Raw genomic sequence first — 25772 nt, forward strand, 5'->3', positions numbered from 1 at the left:
GGAAACGCAGCCGACATGACCTAACACACCAGCACATGGTACATTTTCAGATTTCAGAGGAGATATATACACTGTTTTCAATAAATCCACATGCAGGATCATTGTTGTGATATTGATGTTTTTAAAAAAGTGTGACAAACCGATCTATTTTTGACCCAACATGTGATCTTTCATTTCAATGCACATTTTTCTCTGAGAGGCATCCCTGAACCCTGGCAGTACTATTACCCACCCACATCCTGGTGTGTCGAACCGGAAAGTTATCTCTGTGGTTGTGAACTGAGAAAGACAGTGAATCCACTACTCACAATCAATCAGATTGCAGGATTGCAGAAGCAGAACACATATTGGTGGAATGCGCCAGCACTCAAAGTTCATGTCTCTAACCAAACCTCAAAAAACAGCAAAGAATGGTACTAGAGCCAATCCAGCTCAATGAGGATGTTGGCCATGGACAGAATGTCTCAACTTGACAAAATAACCCTACTGTACATATAAAAACAGACATGTTGATACTTGTATCTTAAGAGAGGAAACTATTTTAAATCTGATATAACATAAAGGATAATAAAATAGGACTAATACATTTAATAAATAAACTAAATAGGCACTAAAATGACAAAGATCAAGTAATTATATCATTTTGATGGATTCATGTTTGTGTCATGTTTCTGAACATAATTTAACTGTTGCATCCTTAAAATTGTATTTCTAACACTATATAACACTGAACGTACTTGTTCTTACAGACCTTTATGACCAAGTCCCACAGTAGCTACTGAACTCATAGGAGCACAGAGGTTAAATTACTAAGGATTTGTTCAATGATTTGCTGTCTGCCATTGTTCTTTTTCACACCAGTAATAATAATAATAACTGAAACCTCTAGGATGGGTGGTTAATGTATCGCACTAAAACACAACTAATTGCATTTACCATCCTCCAACCTAGAAAATGAGATCAGAAATATTCAAAATGCAAAAATACAAACGGCTGTGCATCAAAGAAAGCTCCAAACCCCCTTTCTCTCAGCATCCAACGTTTGTTCAGAGCCAAGCCCTACGAGAGCAGAGAAAACAGGAACTGGATTCCCTTAACATGTGGTAAATAAAAATAGAACCACTAACTCAACATTAGATTATTCAGGTGAAGAGCGAAGGCATCCACAGGATTATGTAATATATGGTCTAAACATCTCAGGTCTCCATCCTCTTTTTTTCATCCTTCATAAGTATCATTAAGGGAATCTACATCACCTATGCAGCACAACACGCACACTGATGCGTTGCACTAATGGAAAAAAACACTAATACAGAGGTTCTCTTCTCACACCAATGCATATGTTTCATCCAGGAAACAACACGGTCATACTACCAGCAAGTCACATTGTCATTTAATGTCATTTGTTTGGTGAAAAAACACTACTTTGGATGTGCAATTTGCAGTTACAGTGTTGCTGCGGTACAATAACACTCTGGACTCAGGTATAACCTAATCTCAATGTGTTATGTAAACCATATCGACACATCTTAATAAGACAAGTACTCTACTCCTGTAGACTTTGTAGCATTACCATGACACTATCAGGAAGAGGATTTAGAACATTACACTAACACACAGGTTGACAATAAACAGGTGTGTTAACGACAGCGTCAACAATTGGACACAATACTGTAGCTGAGGTACTACAAACGTTAACAAGTAAACTTGTAGGGTACAAACAAAGCGATTGACTGAGGTTATGACAAATTACTTATTTTCCAACATTATTACTTCCATAGTTTTAATAAAAACACACAATATTCCATAGTCTCTTGAATAGGTCAAACTCTCTGTAGAAAGAACAGTATTATCACTCACCTGAACAGCGCTCTGCCAGCAGGAACTAAAAAACGTGTCTTAACAGATCATCACCCTTAGCTCTTCGGAATGGCAGGGGACAAGCAGGTTTTCTTCCTATGTGGTACTGTTGCAAGACAGGAAAATGACATCAATTCTTAAAACTTGGTCGATAAGAGATACACAAAATGACACTAGCGTTCAGAATGATTTTTTTTTAAAGGTGCACACAATACCCTATATGAGGTTGCCTGTATCCAATCCAACGCACCTCCTACCATTGAGACAACGAGTTGGTTAGCTTATTGTTAAACAACCTTGTTTATCATTAAAGTGGTAGCTTATTTGCGGAATTCATATGTGCAAGGTAAAGTAATGATTCATCCATTTGGCTCGGTGTTGGTCAATGCATTATATAGCAATAATACTCACTTGCTGCTGCCCAATTTCAGCTGCCTCCTGTCCTTCGACTTCTTCTCCGTATACAATGTGGCACAGCAAAACTCACTGTATGTTGCCTCCAAAGAACACTAGCCTATCAATGGTGCTCCTTACGTTGATGCGCTGGATCTTGGAGACGTCGTTCAGCCTGCCTAGGCGCTTCTTCACGAATAGGCTTCACAGGCAGGTTTCCTTGCGAACATGGATTGAATATATGCTATTCTCGGTCATTTTATTCTGAATAAATAATGTCTTGTATTCAGAATCTTTTGTTTATGTTTTATTTGTTTTTAAATCAAATTTGGCACTAGTCTCTGTTAGCCAGGCAATGAGCGGTTGTTGATGCTGAATTATTGAGTTTAATGATTGACACCGTGCTGGATCGTATAAAGACCCTAGCTCCTTTTGGATCGGCCATTTATTCTCAACAGCAACCAGAATACCAAACGACTGTCTGTTTGCACTAAATTAACCAAATAATAAACAGGTTTAGCATAATGTTTCACAATTAACCAAAAATGAATTGGAAAATGCTGTTTCTCAGAGTTCATTCGAAGAATAGCCTACGATAGAGAGATGCACATGGGTGTAGGCGCGAATGAGTGATGGAAACGGACTTAAACCCAACACTCACATCAGTATCAGTAGAGCATAGAAGCAAATGCGATGGAAATGGGGGAGAACGGGATGGATAGGCAGACACGGGGATATCTGCAAATGCAGCCCTCTCTTATTTCGTCTATCAGTGGACAGGGTTAGGCACCATGCAGAAACAGTGCGCGAGAGGGTACAGCAGTTTACAGCAGCGTGGACTGCAGAGCAAGGGGGGGGGGCGTTTGGAAACAGCTCGACACGCGCGTCTCGTCCTCCCCATTGCCTGCCCATTAAGGGCCGGTATAAATAATTAAAATTATTGGATTTTCTCCACCAAAAAAATTATAAAACAAGTGGTTACAGATTTTTTCTCTTCCTATTAACATTATTAATGCGTCTTTTGTTCATGCATACCGCAAGTTATCAATTAACAACACTACTTGTTAGCATTTATCCAGTCTATTGAAACATTGTAATCTCCATAAATCTTACTGTTATAACCAGAGGTTACATTGGGGTAAGTAAAGTATGGCGCTCCACGGCATACTGTAGAATGTGAAAATGAATAGATGTATTTAGGTTGAAATAAAGTGTAATGGTAAAGCAACTAATTTGGGGAATAATTTCACTGCCTTCAAAAACTAAATGTAACCAAATAACCTTTGGATGGAACCCATGGTTGTAACTCCAAATGAGAGCAATGTTTCAGACATTTTGAAGAGGGTTATGGTCTTCCTGGACAGGGGAACTGATAAACAAATTAAATAGTTGTCACTATGCTGGTTTTGGAGTAATGGACTGCCCACAGACTGGCATTGTGTCCATGGTTGCATAATCGAAAGCCACTTATAATCACATCATTCTGGATGAGCCCAGTGAGTGACAGCAGACCTGGCCCCCACAAATTTTCACTGAGTTTCCCCTGACAGCAGGGCCTCCCTGCACAACCTTAGGCTACTAAACAATGGATATATATTCATGTCATATCAAGTAATCATGTTTTCTTTGTTTTGCGTCTCACGGAATGCACCATTAGCCTACTTGCTCACAGCTACAGATTTGAGCCACCAAGGCATCTACAGTAACAAAGCCATTCAGGTTAGTTGCTCAGTGTTACGATCGTTTGTAGAATTAACGGACCAAAGCGCAGCGTGCGTAGAGTTCCACATGTTTAATTAAAGAAACTCACCAAAACAATACAGAACAAAACGAAACGTGAAGTCAAATGCAGTGCACACTGGTAACTACACACAAACAAACAAGATCCCACAAAAACCCAGTGGGAAAAGGCTGCCTAAATATGATCCCCAATCAAAGACAACGATAAACAGCTGCCTCTGATTGGGAACCATACCAGGCCAACATAGACATATAATAACCTAAATAACCCACCCTAGTCACACCCCGACCTAACCAACATAAAGAATAAAAGCCTCTCTATGGTCAGGGCGTGACACTCAGGGCCAGGGCAGGTTAGCAATCCAATTCCCCAAGCCCCTGTGGACATTGACTCAGTTTAAACCAGGGATGGGCAACTTTGATAGGGTGGGGGCCACAAAAAATCAGAACTCATCATGAGGGACGGCAGTCTGTGTACCCACATGTGCATACCCCCCCTCCATTTTGTGCAATTCAACACATTTTGCCATGGGATGTAGAGAAAATGTTGCCGTTTTAAAGCAAGTTTGCTGCAATTCTACACATTTTCCCAATGGGCGGAGAGTAGATTTAGCAATTTATAACTAATTTCATGTGATTCTACACATTTTGCCAATGGGTGGAAAGAAATGTTTGCTGGTTTTAATATGATATCTGAGTGAGACTGACTAACAAAATCAATGGGGGCCCCCCAGCCGGTAATTTGACTATGATGATTAAGTTTAGATAGCTGGCTGCTAGACTAACTTACCAATCTATTTTTTTTTGCTGACATGGGTTAATTGAGTGACTATCATTAACTGACATAGCAAGAGAAAAACTGCTGATGCACAACCAAATTTCGAAATTGCACCTTGTATATTCTACTATTCTAACTTGGAACAAACAGTATGTTGAGACCTCAACTGCGTGGTTCTGGTACCAGTTCCAACTGACATTTTCACTTAAAAATTGATATGTGGACAGCATAGATCGAGATGGCTTGCATTGAGCAATAACCCTGATTCTCACAGACACAGGAGTATGTATCTTCTGCCTGCGTGAAGCAGGATGTGAAATCTGACACCACTTGAAGCTGGGATGTCTGTCCTACCATTCAATTAGCTATTTCGACTGTCCATCAACTCCATGCTGAACTCTATGTCACAGCCACTAACAACGCATATGTCTGAAATCCTTACATTGTAATGCAACAGGAGAGAGTGGTTTTGTTGCTGTAGCACATTCAGAGCTCATTTATAGCCAGTAATCTAAAATAATTAATAGATTTTAAACAAAAAACACTTTCTGTTTGTCATAAACAGTCAATATTAATATGAGATGAAAAGTTAGCTCCTAACGAGTCCAGGAGGCTAAGCTAGAGCTCTGTGAGAAGTTCACAGCGATGGGGGCAGATGTTTTGATCAAGAGAGACCTTTAGAAAATATGCACACTAAATATGCAAATATGTATTTTACAGTTATAAGGAAGGTGAAATCTTATAGTCATTTTATGAATTGATTATACTATATATTAGAAACGAATATAAGTCATTTCAAGCCTTATTCATACAGTTTCTTTTAATAGGAAATACATACTGTAAAATATTTCATATTTTCATCACATTTGTACTGTGTACTTGAGCTTGTGTCCTCAAAAGTGACTACACCTCACCAATTTATAACTATTTTTACCAGAAAGGTGAGATTTTAACCTTTCTTGGAGTATGCAGCATCGCTAGTTATTGTTTGTGGTCCTGTCATGATAGATAATTACTTTATCTATCACTCAGACCAGATTACATCTTCGATTAAATGTAGTTAAAAATGATCACCCCATACTAACGTGCACAAAGGGTCCAGTAATCTGGTCTGAGTTCATAAACTAAATCAGTAATCCCGGATGAGAAACAGCAGCAGTAAGATTTACTGTACAATAAAAGACTTAAATAAACCATCCAAGCTCAAGAAATTATAAATAGAAAACAAGCCCTGAAGAATTTAGGTTGATACCATCAGAAATATTGACTATAGGCAGCCTTGACATTGCTCATTTTCTAAGACACTAGAAAACAGAAAATATCTCCCAAACAGTGTGTGTGTGTGTGTGTGTGTGTGTGTGTGTGTGTGTGTGTGTGTGTGTGTGTGATCTAAACTTAGACCCATGAAGTGCTAGATAGAGTAAAACACTCCAAACAACTAAACATTCCAGCAAGCCTACTACCTCGCTTTCCAAAAATGTTAGCAGGAATGACCCTCCCTTATTATGAATTAATATAAATGCACTTGTAGTGGGTGATATGGACTCAACATACTAAATTACAATCATGGATTTTGATTGGACAATTTTATAGCACGCTACAGTCAAATAATTTACAGCACAGCTTTGATGTATAAGAGTTTCCCGCTATCTAGTGGTCATAAAACGAAACTACAACTAGATAACTATAGTAAATAAAACACCATATAGTAAATAAAACAACATATAGGCAAGATAGAGGCTGTATCTCAATGTTTTTTTATGGCTTCCTTTCCTCGTCGCCTTTCCGGCCACCTTCTCATCTCAGAGGACTTGATATAGTGTTGCAAAGAGAGGTTCTATAACTGGAAGTTTACCAGTAAATTAACAGAATTTTGGTGACTTTAAATTTTGGGGGGGTACTTCAGATTATTACAGGGGTCTGTATCTTGCCCTCTGTGTGGCCTTATCAAGTGTAAAAATATATGAAATAATCAAATAAGATTATCTTAAAATAGAACTAGAATGACATTATCCTAAATATAAACCATCAATTTACACACTTTTATTTAACCATGTCAATATTTGTTGTAAATATTTTGTTGCCAAACTGGTGGCAGTTTCTTTTCCCACCTATATTTAACCAGGTAGGCCAGTTGAGAACAAGTTCTCATTTACAACTGCGACCTGGCCAAGATAAAGCAAAGCAGTGCGACAAAAACAACAACGCAGAGTTACACATCAACAAACGTACAGTCAATAACAAAATAGAAAAATCTATGTACAGTGTGTGCAAATGTAGAAGAGTAGGGAGGTAAGGCAACAAATAGACCATAGAGGCAAAATAATTACAATTTAGCATTAACACTGGAGTGATAGACGTGCAGATGATGCTGTGCAAGTGCAGTTGTGAAAAAAAGGCAATAATTATAGAATAGAAGAGTTACAGAGTTAATTGAAAATAATGCCATTGTTGATTAGATGCTTTTTGTCAGCTATTTTCTCTTGAACCATATGGTATATCCACTAAAAACTCATATACACAAATTAATACTATATACAAGTACATTTAAAAAAAAGTTATTCAAGTACAAATTACACAAGATACCATAGATTGCCATTGATTACCTGTATATTACCAAAATGACTGAACGTTCTAGTAACTTTGGTAAATTACCAGTAGTTTTCCAACCTTAACTTGATGAATGAAATCATTGGATTGGAGACATAACCAGTGGTTTTATGTACTGGTGCTTTTGAGGGAAGGGGTCTGGGGAACAAAAGCAGACATAGGTTGACGTGATGCCCATCATTACAGGTCCATCATCATGGCCAGAATACTGTTCCGCTTCAAACAAATGAAAAATAATTAGGGGTGATATCTCAGATAAATCCACCTTCTCAAATTCAACAACTCAAATGAAAATTGCTCTAAATTGCCGAAGAAGAACAAATATACAGGCCATTTGGGATATGTGTCTACCTAATGTAAAAGTGTGTTTATTCATCAGCTAATCTAAATCTCCACGACAACACATCTCTGATTCACTACAGCGGGGATGGGCGAAATGGTAAACAAGTCACGAGACTGCGTGGCTTTCCATAACCCTTTCGCAACAGTGACGTTTTGACAAGATAGTCACTCAAAAAACCCTAGCAGCGTGCGCTTATTGGCTCTTTCTGAATGCCAGTGGCAGTCGATTGGGTAAAGAGGTACTACTACAGTGGCGTACAAGACGACGGAAGACAACAAAAACATTGGGTGCGTCGCATGTGATAGCATAGACTGTAAAAGTAGGTAATCACGTGAAGACATTTCGATAAGAATTTGAGAAACTCGTCCACTGAAATAGAATTTTGCGAAGACAATCATGAAGAAAATAACATGTCAGGTAGCTAGTTATGCAAGTTCATTTTGAACATTTGATCCGGATCCCCGTGGCACACAAAACAATTCAACGACTAATCAGCTAACGTTAGCTAACCCGTTACTATATTTTTGTATTTTGGTGTGCCACATGCAATGCGAGGAAATCATCACCGACTGGTTCGTGGAAAATTTCACATTGAAAGGAGAAAAGACAGAAATATCATTATCGCCTCCAGTTTAACATTGACAGAAGAAGAGGATAACCAACAGAATCAACCAATCAACCCTTTTGCAAGTCATCAGGACTCAAGACAGGTCCTTGGGTAAGTTCTAGCTAACTGGTTACTTGACAAAAATATGTTGCAGATATTTTCTAAAAAGTTCAATTAATATTTGTGTCAATAAAATACATTTTATAGTGATTTTACCAACACCCTGTGGTGATAGTATATCCTTACAGTAGATATACACCTTCCTAACATTGAGTTGCACCCCCCAGCAGAGTTGCAGTTCTTGACACAAACCGGTGAACCTGGCACCTATAAGGGATCATAGCTGTCACCTGGATTCACCTGGTTAGTCTATGTAATGGAAAGAGCATCTGTTTTTAATGTTTTGTATACTCAGGGTACATGGCTATAATCAACACTATCATTCACTGTGGATGTCCATTTTCTCTTCAGATATTTACAATGGACCACACACATGATTGTGTGGATGACAACCCAGAAACCATGAATGAACTAGATGAGTCTGACCACTCAGGAACCACACACTACCCAGAATTTCAGCTCCATAATGTCTCCACTACGACGAGCATCAGACCACGACCAGGTCAGAATCAAACTTATCAAGCCTGGAAATGTAATATAATATGAAAATGCATTAATACTCAGTTTGGATACATGTGTGAACCTCTTAAGTTATATTTAAATATATCTAACCATATCTCAATTTCCCCCCTCCCCCTCCCCCCATCCCTTTCCACTCACTGACACAGGTGGGCGAGTGCGGCTCTACTCCGAGTCCCAGGTGTGCTCCCAGGTTGGCAGAAGGGACAACACAGAGTTTCAGGATGCAATGACTCCTACTGAGGAGGGCGGGGGCGATGGGGCTCCTTTCCGAAGCCGATCACAGTCTGCTCCTCCTACACTGTGGGCTGCAAAGAAATATGGCCGCCAGCTGAGGAGGATGAGTGATGAATTTGACACCTGGCTCGACAAAGGGGTAAGATATGAGGTCTGACAGAGGAGTGTACAATTGAAAGAGTGGGGACAGAGCAGACACTCTAGTTCCCATATACTATACATTACTATACAGTAAATGTGTAATCAATTTGACTTCATCCTTCGCTACATGAATGAACTCCAAAAGTCTTGCATCAATCAACACAACACCATTTTCAGTCACCTCCTTGTCTGAAGGACAAGTGGATAAACAGGTTAATGTCAAGCCCTGCATGTTTTTTTCAAAAGTCTCATGGAATGTAAGCCTACATTGAACACCACACATTGGATGCTACTGTAGGCTGAACGATAGAAGAGCTATTTCCATGTTAAAATGTTATGGGATGCATTTTCTCCATTGTTTTTGATGTTAGGCCACTCTGTTAGGCCTACATTATGATCAAATAGCCACAATAGCCTACTTGACCACTGTTAAAACTAACTTAAAGCTGGTAGAGCCTCAGAGTTCACAGTAAACGTTGAAGTTTGAGTTCAGCAGACCTGAAATTTTCTCAGTTCCGAAAGAAATTAGAGGGAACATTGGTGACAACCTATGTAATTTGCTAGGTTATTGTTATCTATGCGCTGTTGAAAATTGTGTTTTTACATGTAGTAAGCTATCAGAGACCACTGTCATCTGGCTATACCTGCTGAACGGGCCTTACAAGAGATTCACCATCAGCAATGCGTTTGGTAGTTTTGCTTTAAACAATCAGTGTATATGGCCATTTTTAGATATACAGGGTAATGAGCAATCACTTGTGCTTGGTGCACTGCATGGCCAAAGCTGGAGGAGAAAATAAGCTCATTTAAAAACTTCCAAACGGTCAAAACCCTTTTTTTTCACCCCCATTTTGAGATGGGGGTGAAATACAAAGTTGTGCTATATAATCATTGGCTATGTCATATCTAATTTGTGAACTATAAATATTGATACATTACTAGCTCAAACACTTAATCTGCAAAAATGACAGGGAGCCAGGCACAGCCGATCAGAAATTGCTTTATTACAGACAGAAATGCTCTTCAGTAAACTCCCACAGGTGAAGAAGCCGGATGTGGAGGTCCTGGGCTGGCGTGGTTACACATGGTCTGCGGTTGTGAGGCCGGTTGGATGTACTGCCAAATTCTCTAAAATTATGGAGGCGGCTTATGGTAGAGAAATGTACTTTAAATTCTCTGGCAACAGCTCTGGTGGACATTCCTGCAGTCAGCATGCCAATTACATGCTCCCTCAACTTGAGACATCTGTGGTATTGTGTTGTGTGACAAATCTGTACATTTTAGAGTGGCCTTTTATGGTCTCCAGCACAAGGTGCATCTGTGTAATTATCATGCTGTTTAATCAGCTTCTTGGTATGCCACACCTGTCTGGTGGATGGATTGTCTTGGTAAAGCAGAAATGCTCACAAACAGAGATATAAACAAATTTGTGCTCAAAATGTGAGAGAAATAAGCTTATTTTGCATATGGAAAATTTCTGGGATCTTTTATTTCAGCTCATGAAACATGGGACCAACAGTTTTCATGTTGCGTTTATATTTTTGTTCAGTATAGAATGGAAAATTAGTGTTTATGCAACAAATGTTAGTGCATCTTATCGCATCGAACCAAACCGCATCGATTCGTTCTCTAATCAAACTGAATCGCACAAATCTTTTCAAACTAAAACGTATTGTTCCTGTATTGTATTGGAGCCCATGTATCCAGTAGTGCTGGAGGTCGGTTTGGTTTTTCGGTTTCGATAAAAATGTTTTAAAAAATTAAATGCGGGTTGAATGCTGTAACACAGAATAAAACAATGAAAGTCCCGTGATGGCAGTGGCTTCCCGTTACTGCAATCACTTACTATCATTTATTCACTTTAAGAAAATATTTGTTGTTTTGTACATTGAGTATACAAAACATTATGAACACCTTCCTAATATTGAGTTTCACCCCCCCTTTTACCCTCAGAACAGCCTCAGTTTGTCGGGGCAAGGTGTTGAAAGCATTTCACAGGGATGCTGGCCCATGTTGACTCCAATGCTTCCCACAGTTGTGTCAAGTTGGCTGGATGTCCTTTGGTTGGTGGACTATTCTTGATAGACACGGGAAACTGTTGATTATGAAAAACCCAGCAGCTTTGCAGTTCTTGACACACTCAAACTGCTGCGCCTGGCACCTCAATGTGTGCATTAAGCTCATCGAAAAAAATATTATGAAATGGAATTCAAATAATCGATGTCGGTCAATTAGTTGTTTAAAAACAGGGGGGAAAAAACATTTTGGTTAATCGCTCTCTGATTCAGAGGGGTTGGGTTAAATGCGGAAGACACATTCCCCCTTTCCCAATACCGAATCATTTTGAAGGGAAAGACTCACATCCATACTGCTTTACATAAAAATGTATATAGTTGACCTGTCTATCCATTTCCCTCCCTAGGAGCCCAAGAGAGGGATTAGCCCAGGAGGGGTCAAGCAGGAGGTCTCCCGAGGATGGTTCTCTTTCCTCTGGAGTCCAAAAGAGGCCAAAGGCAGGGAGTGAAAAATCAATACAGTTTTTACCTCTTTCAGAGACCCAGCCAAGGCAAGAAGGAGCTCATATAATTTCCATAACGACTGGACCACAGCTGAAGTATTCACGTCCCATGTGCATACTTTTGCAGAAATTACAGTATTTTTATGGAAAATATCACCAGTTCAAATGTGACTTGTACAATCAAATCAAACGTTATGCAAAAATTCACTGCATAATTGAAAATATGTTGCAATAATTAACAATAAGTTATTCACTGCATAATAGATGCATTTTCTAAGTGACAATCTCTTGTGCTACTGACATATTTATAACATATGTATAAATACGTATAACAAATATTTCCAGAGAAATTTCATAAATTGTTCTATTGAAGATGTTCTACATTTGTAGGTATGAATTTCAAGATCTAATAATCAATGGTTTGAAATTCACAAAATGTAAATATACTTTCGAGATTCTTAAAATATGAAACCTGTGAAAGAACAACTGATCTGTGATGACAATAATTATTAGACATATGTTGTATGTTGAACACAATTTTCTATTATACATTTCTTTCCCGATTTCAATCGTTAGCTAAGCTAGTCTATTGAATGCTTTAGTCTGCAAAAACATAACGAATTCTGACTTCACATAAGCTCTTAACTCTTCAAGTCAGGGTTTTGACATTCTACAATTATCCTCATACATACTTTGACTGGAACACTCAGTTTATTTTGGTATTTATCTTAAACTTAGAGACTGTACATTTCATAATGTTCTTTCATTTGCAATCATCTTTAATTTCTTCTGTATATTTTTTCAATTGTAGATTGTGCATACGGATATTTAAAACAAAAAATGAAGACATATTTACAATCCAGGCCATATACGCCCTTCTCAACTGCCTTATATGCAAATATTCTGAATACTGTTAAGTCTTCGGTTGAAGAAATATGAGTGTATAGGGCAGTCTGGTGTGGAACAACTATGGTCACTGACTTCAGTTATAACTGATATTTTACTTGAAACTTTGTGTGTATCTTAACATTTTGATATTTCCCCTTTTCATTAACTGTTAACTGCTTTTACATCTTTTTTATGTTATGTAACAGATTAAATGATTGAAAATTGCTTATTAAAACTAGTGATGCACCGATATGACATTTTTGGCCAATACCAATATCCAATATTTTCCTTACCAAAAGACCCGATACGGATATTTAAAATTGTAGAGTTCTTTTAAGCATTCTAATACAGTTAACTAGTTAACACACACATGGACGCAGCGGTCTAAGGCACTGCATCTCAGTGCAAGAGGTGTCACTACAGTCCCTGGTTCGAATCCAGGCTGTATCACATCTGGCTGTGATTGGGAGTCCCATAGGGCGGCGCACAATTGGCCCAGCGTCGTCTGGGTTTGGCCGGGGTAGGCCGTCATTGTAAATAAGAATTTGTTCTTAACTGACTTGCCTAGTTAAATAAAGGTTACACCACACTGACCAAAAAGTTATTTTGTTGGCATTTACATATGTCCCCATTACCAGTAAAACATAATCAAATCCTATTTCTTTCACTTACTTGCTGTGCTGTTTAGTTGTTCATTTGTTCAGCCGTTTCATTCTCAACCAGGATTTCTATGGAACGCCGTTTGGGTCTTTGCGGGTCAAAAAATACACTATTTAACACTATTTGACGTGTCAAATAAACTTGTTGATCAATCAGGATCTGAATATGACTGCACGTCAAATAATTTAAGGGGTTTATGCATTTTCTACGTAGTTATTACACATTGATTACACTATCACTCGTATTTCATGTCACAGCGATTCATCGATAAGTACGCTATGATGCTGACAAAGTTGTCTCGCGCACCTACAGTGCTGGTCAAAAAAAAGCTAGCCAGCTCATAGATGCAAACAATGTTTTCCCCCAAAAACATAGAAAAACGACAATTTGTTTCAGTAGCTATAGTTAGCTAGCTAACTGTCATCTAAAAATAACCCTAATTTATAAGACAGTTCTTATTTGATGAATGGTGGTCGGACCAATTTATGTGAAGCTAGCCACAATAAGGATTAGCCACACTAGTGGACTTTGCGGTTAGCCTTCAGAATAAAGGTATGGCATAATTCTACTATTTGTATTCATGTCAATGACAAACTTTTACTTTGAAGGCAAACCGCAAATTCCACTATTGTGCCTAATCCTTATTGTGGCTATCTTCACAACACATAACCCGGTCCGGTCGAGCTTCAATAGCCAGATGAACCTAGCTGGCTGCTTATAACGTTAGCTGTGGGCGACAGGGTTAAGTAGATGGCTAGCTATTTATTTTCATGAACTGAAGTTCAATTTCAATAGGCAAACAACAAGTGGCAACCTAGCTAATACCTACTCACAATGATTCCTAAATCATTGCTAAGAATAATGAAAATGACTGCAGGTTTTACTGGTCATTGTTTTCAGGCTGGTTGTATTGGTGCTAGCTACCAAGCTAAAGCTAGCTACCCCAGAAGTTGCGGTCGAACAAATTATGCTTCATTACCAACGCAGTATTGTAAACACATCGTTCGTGCCAAACGGCGTTCCATAGTATGTATGTCGTGAAGCTAATAGCAGTGACGCTATTACTGTTTAACTCCGGTAGGGCAACATCTGTAAAATAGCGCACTTGGTGGTGTGTGGCGCAGTGGTCTAGGGCACTGCATCGCAGCGCTAGCTGTGCCACCAGAGACTGGGTTCGCGCCCAGGCTCTGTCGCAGCCGGCCGCGACCGGGAGCGTCGTCCGGGTTAGGGAGGGTTTGGCCGGTAGGGATATCCTTGTCTCATCGCGCACCAGCGACTCCTGTGGCGGGCCGGGCGCGCTAACCAACGGTGTTTCCTCCGACACATTGGTGCGGCTGGCTTCCGGGTTGGAGGCACGCTGTGTTAAGAAGCAGTGCGGCTTGGTTGGGTTGTGTTTCGGAGGACGCATGGCTTTCGACCTTCGTCTCTCCCGATCCCGTACGGGAGTTGTAGCGATGAGACAAGATAGTAATTACTAACAATTGGATACCACGAAAAGGGGGATTTTTTTTTTTTAAAGGCAGAAAAAAATTAATGCATTCCAGGTGACTACCTCATGAAGCTGGTTGAGAAAATGCCAAGAGTGTGCAAAGCATAAGGCTACTTTGAAGAATCTCAAATCTCAAATATATTTAGATTTTTTTAACACTGTTTATGTATTATGTATATGTATTATTTCATAGTTTTGATGTCTTCACTGTTTTTCTACAATGTAGAAAATAGTAAAAAATAAAGAAAAACCTTTGAATGAGTTGGTGTATCCAATCTTTTGACTGGTACTGTATATATACATAATGGTGTGTAAAGACAGTGTGGACAGTATATGAATAGAAGTGACCAGTGTTCAATGACTATGTTCATAGGGCAGCAGTCTTTAAGGTGCAGGGTAGAGGGTGGTAGCCGGCTAGAACAGTGACTCAGGCTAGTGGTGTTTAACAGTCTGATGGCCTGGAGATAGCTGTTTCTCAGTCTCTCGGTCCCAGCTTTGAAGCACCTGTACTGTCTCCGCCTTTTATATGGTAGCGGGGTGAACAGGCTGTGGCTCGGGTGGCTGAGGTCCTTGATGATCTTCTTGGCCTTCCTGTGACACATGATGTGATGTGTTGGGCTGACCGCACCACCCTCTGGAGAGTCCTGCAGTTGTATACTGTGCAATTGCCGTACCATGGAATTGATACAGCCCGGCAGGATGCTTTCAATGGTGCATCTGTAGAATTTTGTGAGGGTCTTGATGGCAAAGCCACATTTCTTCAGCATCCTGAGGTTGAAAAGGCGCTGTTGTGCATTCTTCACCACGTTGTCAGTGATGTGCACACAGCGGAACTTGAAGCTTTTGACCCTCTTCACTGCGGCCCAGTCGATGTGGATGGGGGCGTGCTTCCTCTGCTGTCTCCTGATGTCCACGATCAGCTCCTTTTATTTGTTGATGTTGAGGGAGAGGTTATTTTCCTGGCACTACTCGGTTAGGGCTCTCATCTCCCTGTAGGCTGTCTCCTCATTGTTGGTAATCAGGCTGTTGTGCTAGCAAACTTGATGATTGTGTTGGAGACGTGCATGGCCACGCAGTCATGGGTGAACAGGGAGTATAGGATGGGGCTGTGGGGCCCCGTGTTGAGGATCAGTAGGTGTTGCTGCCTACCTTCTCCACTTGGAGTCAGCCTGTCAGGAAGTCCAGGACCCAGTTGCACAGGGTATGAACTTAGTATTGCACTTGGAGGGCACTATGGTGTTGAAGGCTGAGCTGTAGTCAATGAACAGCTGTGACATAACTTAAAAACTGTGCCCTTGCTGTACCCAACAAATCTTGAGGGTATCAATGTAACTGTAGCACAGCAGGGTACACCCTGCAGGTCTCCAGCAGCTCTGTCAGGTGTCTTGGAGAGTAGTTTGAGACCCCAATTCCTCTAAGCATCTCATTGGCATGGAGCTCCTCCATGACAGTCCAACTGCGGACTCGATGCTGTTTATTCCTCTAGTCCTCTGGTTCCAGACCCTCAGGCCCGTGGATCAGGTACAGGTCACCCCTAGCCCCAGCCTCTCCAGTCTACGAGCACAGCCCTCTCCGACCATTGGGCCCATGTCCGCTGGGTACAGCTTAATGATGAGGAAGATGTCAGTTTGTGCTTGGGCATCAGGTCCAACAAGGCACAGCCCAAGTCTGCTTCATTGTCTTACACTGTAGGAGTGTCAAAGGCACGATTTCCAGCCCCGAGAGCAGCTTCAACACAGGTGCATTTGCTTACCCTGCAGCTTGTATGTTACTAGGCCCAGGAGGGGCATCTGAGCCCGTGTTCAGTCTAAAAGAGGGCAGTGAAGAAGACATTACTGCCAGATGGAGGGGCTGGGGAGGACTGTGCTTTAAGATTTTTGGGGGGGACATTGTGGATATAAGCCATACTAGACATACTAGATTTTCTTTATTCGGCTCAAAATCTGTTCACGAAAATAAGCCAACGAAGTGAGGAATTTTTGTATGGAGGTCAATGAGTGTCGAATTTGGTCAACAAAAAATGTAATTGCTAAATTGCTACGTGAGGCTTATTTGATCTAATAAAAGTTTCGTAATGTTTAGGTTGTTACAAATGCACTGATGTAAGTGGACACCCAAAAACAACATTTGTTTAACCTTTATTTAACTAGGCAAGTCAGTTAAGAACACATTCTTATTTTCAATGACGGCCCAGTGGGTTAACTGCCTTGTTCAGGGGCAGAACGACAGATTTTTACCTTGTCAGCTCGGGGATTCGATCTTGCAACTTTTCGGTTACTAGTCCAAAGCTCTAACCACTAAGCTACCTGCCTAACTTACCCTGTTGACATAAAGAAAGATATAGGACTCATCATTGATATAAGCTGTTTTAGCATGGAAATTGCCATTGAGGGCTTCCACCATTTTAAAGTTGTCAACTGGGTGGAGATTCCCATGAGTTGGGAGCAATCAGCCAATAGGTAGGTTTCCATTGACCCAGGTTCGTTCGACAAAAGCAATGTTGCAACAACAAAAAATTGTGACATGTGTAATGGAAATGGCAGATGCAGGATAACTTTTCTAAAGATCTATTACATTTATATCCATTTGACTGGTGGATTTAGATTTTTTGTGTTTATTTTACTCCCCTTTTCTCCTTGTCTCATCGCTGAAACTTCCCAACGGGCTCGGGAGGCGAAGGTCGAGTCATGCGTCCCCCGAAACATGACCCGCCAAACCGCGCTTCTTAACACCTGCCCGTTTAACCTGGAAGCCAGCCACATCAATGTGTCGGAAGAAACACTGTTCAACTGACGACCGGGGTCAGCCTGCAGGCGCCCGGCCCCCCACAAGGAGTTGCTAGAGCGTGATGAGCCAAGTAAAGCCCCCCCGGCCAAACCTTCCTCTAACCTGGACGACGCTGGGCCAATTGTGCGCCGCCCTATGGGAGTACCGATCACAGCTGGTTGTGATACAGTCCGGGTCTGTAGTGACGCCCCTAGCACTGCAATGCAGCGCCTTACACCACTGTGCCACTTGGGAGGCCCATGTGGATTTTCTTTTTTCAAAGTTTCTTTATTGCGACAAATAATGAAAACTTTGCCTTTCGAAAAAATTATGGTTGCCGAACAGACTAATTTTGAAGGTACGCTGGGTGTGATGTAATCACGAAGCCTAACTATAAAGTTCCATTCCCAATTTAATTCTAAATGCCTACTGCTTGCAAAATCCATGTATTTAACTATAAAAAATAATGTTTATTTCCATGACAAGGATTGTCTTGTCTTTCAAGAATGCCTGAATTGCTTTACATTAGACTGTGGCAATAAATACTCACATGAGAATTATTAGAATATGGCAAATGGTATAGAACATTTCTGGTCAGAACTGAAAAAGCGTGTGCGAGCAAGGAGGCCTACAAACCTGACTTAGTTACACCAGCTCTGTCAGGAGGAATGGGCCAAAATTCACCCAATTTATTGTGGGAAGCTTGTGGAAGGCCACCCGAAATGTTTGACACAAGTTAAACAATTTAAAGGCAATGCTATCAAATACTAATTGAGTGTATGTAAACTTCTGACCCACTGGGAATGTGATGAAATAAATAAAATCTGAAATAAATCATTCTCTCTACTATTATTCTGACATTTCACATTCTTAAAATAAAGTGGTGATCCTAACTGACTTAAGACAGGGAATTTGTACTAGAATTAAATGTCAGAAATTGTGAAAAACTGAGTTTAAATGTATTTGGCTAAGGTGGATGTAAACTTTCGACTTTAACTGTATATGTTTAACACAGGGTACACAAACAGGTTGTAGCATCTGAGCGAGGTTGGCTACATTCCAAAAATATTTCAAGTTTTCCAGTCATTTGCTTCACGCACTTCATCAGATGCACTGGGGACACGCATTTCAATAGTCAACAGTGGCTTCCTTCCACTACTTCTGATCTAAAAATCTAGAATGGTATAAAAATAACAAACACAGGCTGAAATCAAATGAACGAATGAGTCATTTCACTTTACTGCAGATGATCGAGTGGCCATATTTTATGATTAAACTGTCTCCTTTGCTCATCTCCTGGATTGGCTTTTACTGCCCAGATCCTTCCATCAGATATCAGAAGTTCAAAACTGTCCTTTAAATATTCAGGTAATGCAGAATACTGGTATGCTATTTTACATAACAGAGAATTCGGTGTTCCCTTTTAACACACAGACACACACCATGAAGAACACAAGTCATGCCCAGCATTGGAAATCAATATAATTTATTGCACAGCAGATGATAGAAAAATAAGTCTTCAAAATGGCGGCTGTTGAAATTCACTTAATGATAAATGAATGACTAATCGTTATGCTTAAATACTTACAAATCCTTAAATATACCATAAGGAACCGTACACAGTGATGTGCTTTAGACAGAATGGAAGAGTAAAGAGGGTCGAAAGAGGACAGTATCCGATTCTAATCGATGTGCTTGAAAAGGGATCACATGGGCCAAATCCTAATTACTTTCCAGTTCTTTGTCCTCATTCTCACGTGTCAATAAAGTCCTTCAAGACCAGATCAGCAAGGACAGAGAAATAGGACATTTCAGATTAGATTTTTTTGGACATACCTGAAAATTTGCACCATCGTGGGACCATGGATTAGACTGGGGAAGTGCACCATGGAGAGGTTGAAATGTTGCACACCATCTAAATAAATACTAAAACATTATCAGAGACCATGCTGGAGGCCCTGTGCATCCTTACATTCAATTTCAGTACTTTCAGTTTTCCTGTCAAGCTCATTACACAACTTGTCACTTACCTTTTTCAGATGGATGAAAGCTTCCATAGAATAGCTTATGTACAAGATCAATTAAATAGCAGCAGGTAAGGGTTACATTATACCGGTCCTACTCCTCTATTTGGAGAAAGGAAGTGACTAAACAAAAGGGAAAAGCCATGTGTAAGGTCTTACACAAAAGTGAGTTTAGTCACAGTTTAGCACCCTGTGGGGGGTTGTTTGTGGAGGTAGGTTATATGAAAGTTCCTGTATACACCCGACACCTTACCTTCTACAGATGTTTGACCTCCAAACACCTCAACACCATTGACATTGTTCTAAGCTACTCGCTTGACCACCGGTGAGGATGCTTTTTCCCATCAATTCATATTTGGTTGTAAAAGGACACAAACCATTTCAATTAAACAATTTGTAACTGTCAATCATGTATTTGAGCAAGAATTATTCCACTATCAATTCGTAAAGATAGTCAACTAAAAAATAAATGAAATGAAAAATCGACGGGATCAGAGGTCGAACATTTATTTAAGCGGCCAAATGACAACAGCGGCGGATCAAGACATTTGTTCATGTATTTCTTCTAATAAAAACAAGTCAGATTTGTCCTTATAGGCGTAGATTTCTCAATTATTTTATCTTGGATTACATCCATTTTATACAAAAACAAAAAGGACTTGTAACTCTACGGACAGCGAGTGATTCATATGCATAATGTCAAATAGATATACAGGCTGTGACTCCGGAGGTGCAACAATTTTTCGGTGGTTATCTTTTTATTTAGTCGTCAAGTCGATGAATCGGTCGTATCGGGTTTCGTTTCGGAGACAATGCTTTATCCTATGATGCTGCACCGAACGTGGCAAGGCCTTCAGATGAGATGAGCTTGGTCAGCTGATGCAGTGTGCATGGTTAGTCAGTCAGCTAGTTTGCACACAACAAACACCCCAACCTTTGAATTGTGGTGAATGACAAAAACCTGAGTGAGAGGGATTTTAGGGGACTAAAATCCTCAGGAAGAAAATAAAAATGTCTTCGAGAAAAGTGTATCAGGACTTGACAACAAAATAAATGTGATAGACAAGTATGATATAAATAACTTACCACTGATAATTACATATCAATTTCCCTTCAAACTGTCTAAAAAAGCAGAAATAGTTTTAGTCAGTGCCATCCACTCAATGTAGGGAGGGATTCCCCAATAGGTGGCCCGTAATGATTTTATTTGCCGATTTAGGAAATATGTAAATAAGTATTACTACGCATAAAGAGGTATATGTGAGGTATATGTGATCATATTCCAATGTAATCAAGGTTTGAAATTATTCTGTTTTTGTCAAATATGATCTGTTTTGGATACTTGAGGTCAATTTTCAGTGTACAAATTATCTATAACTATGTTCCGGCTTTCCAACCCTCCGCTGAAAAAAAATCTGCCCACGGCTGAATGTAATTGGGGACCCCTGATATAGGGCCTACTACACAAAACTTAATTCCTATACTACATTAAAAAAATCCTAAACTCCTTCAAAAATTCAAAATATGACATTAATATTAACAAACATTCAAAGACACAAGCCTACCACCTCAAGTCTAAAAATCTGGCAACAATGAAACACTAATATAAAATGCATTCATATACTGCTGATATGGCTGGTGATTATTCATGATCAACAAAAACTAGTCAAAATCAATAAGTGTGCTGCTTGACTTGACAAGTAAGCTTTATGAATGAACAGTATTGTTTCCATTACCCGTTTTTCTATATAATATACAATTGCACCCAGCTTAAGAAAAACTGCGCACTCATTGCCAACATACTCATACACGGCATCTTCCACCTAAATAAAATTTCAAAAAGTGCCCTTAGTAGCCCCTACCAAAACCATTGGAGTACTTCTCCTCAAAGTAATCATCCTTATCAAAGCCTGAGCCCAGAGCATAGCACATAGAGGAAGGAGGGGGCACAGAGCTGCCACCAACAAAATCTCGCCCGGCACCCCTTCGGGCATAGCTGGCAGAGGAAGGTGGGGGTGGAGACCAGCTAGCCAGGGGGCTGCGCTCCCGGTAATAACGGGAAGTAAGGGGGGGAGAAAGTGGCCGCTGAGGGAGTGGGGGAAGCCGTCGCTCATAAGGATCCTGCTCATAGTAACGTGAGGAGGAAGAGTATGGGTCATGGCGGACATGCCTCTCATATAGGTCACACTCGTAGTAGGCCCTAGGAGGGGGGGGGGGAAGGGGAGGAGGAGGGGGATAGCGACCACGAGGTGCGTAGTAGTCACCGTGTGGAGCTCGAGGGGGGAGGTAGTGAGGAGCGTGGTGTGGGTGAGGTGGATAGTGGTGAGGTGGGGGAGGGTAGTCATCCCCTCTGCCATTTCTGGCTTGATTGTTGCGGGAGATGGATACAAAGATCTTTTGGCCCTCCATTTTAGAGTGGTTTAACTTGGAAATGGCCTCATAGGCCTCATTTTCTCTCTGCATGTGCACAAAGGCAAAGTTCTTCACAATGTCACACTCTACCACCTTACCAAACGGTTGGAAGAGCTCTCTTATCTTAGCAGCTGTGGTCCCCTCAGGGACATTCCCTACGTAGATCTTGGTGGCATTGCGGACCTTCGTAGTGGCAAACTCCACAGTGATGGGCGCCCCATTCAGCTCATGCTTATGGAGTTCTGCCACTGCCTTCTGGGCTTCCTCCTCCTCATTCATGTGCACAAAGCCATAGTTTTTCAGAATGTCACAGTCTGACACCTGACCGTATTTCTCAAATAGAGTACGCAGTTCTGGTTCTGTGGTTGAGGAATTCACGTTTCCAACAAATATCTTCACCATTTTAGTATGGTAGCTAACAAGACACAGTCTTGACTTAGCTGTTGCAGAGAAAGGTGTGTATCAAGTGTAAATGAGGATTCCTGGAGGACTCTTCTTCAGCACTCAAACGGTGACAGAGCAGCTTCTTCAGTCTCTAAAACCAAAATTAAGAGGAGTTAGATATTAAGATCTCATTAGAAACGTTATAGTAAATTGGAGTGCTGGGGGTTTTCTCTGGCACACTCTTGGCTCTTGGGGGTTAACATTAGCTAGCTTGTTAGCTAGAAGCTTGTTGCAGCCAGGCTAGGGTCGGAGCTGACTAGTATATTTGCTAGTACATTAGCTAGCTGACTGATAGCGAGTTACAAAAGGACTTACCAAATACCTTAGTAGATGTAGACTACTGTAGCTAGAAGAATGGTTTTGCTAGTGTATGTAAGGTTAGCGAGCGAGCTAGCTAGCCAACTAGCTAACAGAAAAGCTGCCAGCAGCAGGCTAGCTAGCAAGCTAACAACGTTATAGTAATGTTAGATATGTTTAACCGTTAGTAACGAACTACATCAAGCTAACGTTACCTAGCTACCTTTTGAGGTTGTACAAACCAAGTCACTTTTGTTTAGTCTATTTCTGTACAAATGAACTTTAATCTCACCTTGCCAGTTAGGTTACGTAGCTAGCTATGTAACGTTACCTTCCTTGTACTTTGATGGCTTCTCAACAGCCCCCACATCAGTTTCCACTAGATAACACAGCCACAAAGTCACAATTGTCTATATCGAAAACGTTTATGAAAATACAAACGTGATTTGGGGAATTTAATTTAAGGTTAGGCATAAGGTTAGCAGTGGGGTAAGGGTTAGGTTTCCAATAATATTTTAATAAAATCAATTGTAGAAATAGGCGGGGTTTATGACTTTGTGGCTGTGGTAACTAGTGACTACACCTCACTGACAGCAAATGGCGTGAGTCAGGCAGCAAGCCAGCTGGCTAACTGAAGAAGGAAGAGGAGTTTGTCGTGCAGCTGCGTACCAATACCAAATATATTCTAATATAATATATCTGTTCCAATACAGTCTATAGTGGCTTCCTTCCCGTAGGAGATTCTCCTCGTCTTTCTTCTTTGGTGCGGTTTATCGGCGGTTGGCATCCAACGTTATGGTGCCTTACCGCCAGCTTGCCTTACTGGTGCCTTACCGCTTACTTGCCTTACCTTGCCTTACTGGAGTGTGGGCCATAGACATGTAGAACGTAAATACTACCTGCCAGCCCTGTTGCTCTTAAAAAAGATACAATGTTTGAGACGTTCTACTCAATATCCTCTTTAAACGAATTTCCTGTATCCCTTCTCCCTCATACTACATCTCATCCTCTCTCTTTCCCTCTGTTACTGCCCACACTGTAGCAATACATGCTCCATGGTCTCTGTTTCCTGGCAATAATCACACTTTCCTGTTGGATGCTTTCCTATCACATTTATTCAACTGGCTGTGTCCCACCCGTAATCTTGTAAAAATAGCCTCCTCTCTTCTGTCCCTTGCTGTCCCTTCCAGGCTGTATCACAACCGGCCGTGATTGGGAGACCCATAGGGAGGCGCACAATTGGCCCAGCGTCGTCTGGGTTTGGCCGGGGTAGGTCGTCATTGTAAATAAGAATTTGTTCTTAACTGACTTGCCTAGTTAAATAAAGGTTAAATAAAATAAAAAATATTTTGCCATCCTCCCCGACTTTCCTCTGTACTTGAAATAAATGCCTGCCCTTAGTATCTCTATTCCACTGCTCCTGCCATCTATGCACCATCACTGTCCATATCAGGCTTTTTGCCTCTTCCTTGCTCATTGAAACTACAACATCAACACCCCCACTACTAAGTGCTTGTTCAGCCAGTACATCAACTGCCTCATTCCCCTCCACTCTCACATGGGCTGGGACCAAAGTAAATCCTTTCTGTATACACATTTGTCTAATCCTGCCATGGGTTTGTAGCACCTAATAAGGCAGGTCTTGTCTGCTATGTGAGCTTAAGGACTGGAGACTCATTAACACTGCACGTGAATCAGAGCAAATAACTACTCTGTTTGGCTTGACTTCCTCCACCCACTGCAAGGCCAACACTATCTCCTCCGTCCTTGACACAGAAACCGATGAGTGGTATTCTTCTTTGGTATCATGGCATTTGCACATTTTGTTTGTGCATGCCACCACCTACTGTAATGGGAGTGTGAGGTCAATCAAGTTACATTTTGTGATACCCCCCAAAATAATTTCACCACCAACTAACCCTACACTTATATACCACTATTTCATCTTCTTTTTACACCACATTCCACTACTTTGAGCCGAATTAATCCTACACCAGGCTGACGGCCTGGGAGGACGGGACTCTTTTGTTAAACACCTTGTAAGTCTTTTGCAGTAAAACCTCATACACACAAGTACTTCTCTGCAACTGCCACCACAACATCTACAGTGCATACTGAAAGTATTCAGACCCCTTGACTTTTTCCACATTTTGTTACGTTACAGCCTTATTCTAAAATGGATTAAATAAAAAAAAATCCTCAATCTACACACAACACCCCATAATGACAAAGCAAAAACTGGTTTTTAGAAAAAAAATCAAATGTATAAAAAATAAATTGAATAAACTTATTTACATAAGTATTCAGACCCTTTGCTATGAGACTCAAAATTGAGCTCAGGTGCATCCTGTTTCCGTTGACCATTCTTGAGATGTTTCTACAACTTGGAGTCCACCTGTGGAAAAAATCTATTGATTGGACATGATTTGGAAAGGCACACACCTGTCCTTATAAGGTCCCACAGTTGACAGTGCATGTCAGAGCAAAAACCAAGCCATGAGGTTGAAGGAATTGTTCGTAGCTCCGAGACAGGATTGTGTCAAGGCACTGATCTGGGGAAGGGTACCAAAACATTTCTGCAGCATTGAAGGTCCCCAAGAACACAGTGGTCGCCATCATTCTTAAATGGAAGAAGTTTGGAACCAACACGACTCTTCCTAGAGCTGGCCGCCTGGCCAAACAGAACAGGGCCTTGGTCAGGGAAGTGACCAAGAACTCGATGGTCACTATGACAGAGTTCCAGAAGGACAACCATCTCTGCAGCACTCCACCAATCAGGCCTTTATGGTAGAGTGGCCAGATGGAAGCCACTCCTCAGTAAAAGTCACATGACAGCCTGCTTGGAGTTTGCCAAAAGGCACCTGAAGTACTCAGACCACGAGAAACAAGATTCTCTGGTCTGATGAAACCAAGATTGGCCTGAATG

General features: G+C 40.8%; 2 protein-coding genes and 1 pseudogene across 2 annotated transcripts; 1 reads left to right on the forward strand and 2 right to left on the reverse strand.

Annotated features, from left to right (window-relative positions):
• Window positions 1-7995: 7995 nt before the first annotated feature.
• Window positions 7996-13178, forward strand: bada (BCL2 associated agonist of cell death a). Its single transcript, XM_039004793.1, has 5 exons — window positions 7996-8442; window positions 8619-8694; window positions 8803-8953; window positions 9120-9346; window positions 11771-13178. Exons 3-5 carry the CDS (start codon window positions 8812-8814, stop codon window positions 11870-11872), a joined length of 471 nt encoding a protein of 156 aa, XP_038860721.1. The 5' UTR covers window positions 7996-8442; window positions 8619-8694; window positions 8803-8811; the 3' UTR covers window positions 11873-13178.
• A 2982-nt stretch (window positions 13179-16160) lies between these two features.
• Window positions 16161-16793, reverse strand: LOC120057550 (annotated as a pseudogene).
• Window positions 16794-20184: 3391 nt separating this feature from the next.
• On the reverse strand, window positions 20185-23317 carry zgc:77262 (uncharacterized protein LOC402952 homolog). Its single transcript, XM_039005772.1, has 2 exons — window positions 23139-23317; window positions 20185-22640 (listed from the first exon to the last, which is right to left on the reverse strand). The coding sequence occupies exon 2, from the start codon at window positions 22505-22507 to the stop codon at window positions 21542-21544; it is 966 nt and encodes a 321-aa protein (XP_038861700.1). The 5' UTR covers window positions 22508-22640; window positions 23139-23317; the 3' UTR covers window positions 20185-21541.
• Between the last annotated feature and the right edge of the window lie 2455 nt (window positions 23318-25772).

This window comes from Salvelinus namaycush, chromosome 12, assembly GCF_016432855.1.
Source record: "Salvelinus namaycush isolate Seneca chromosome 12, SaNama_1.0, whole genome shotgun sequence".
Lineage (NCBI taxonomy): Eukaryota > Metazoa > Chordata > Actinopteri > Salmoniformes > Salmonidae > Salvelinus > Salvelinus namaycush.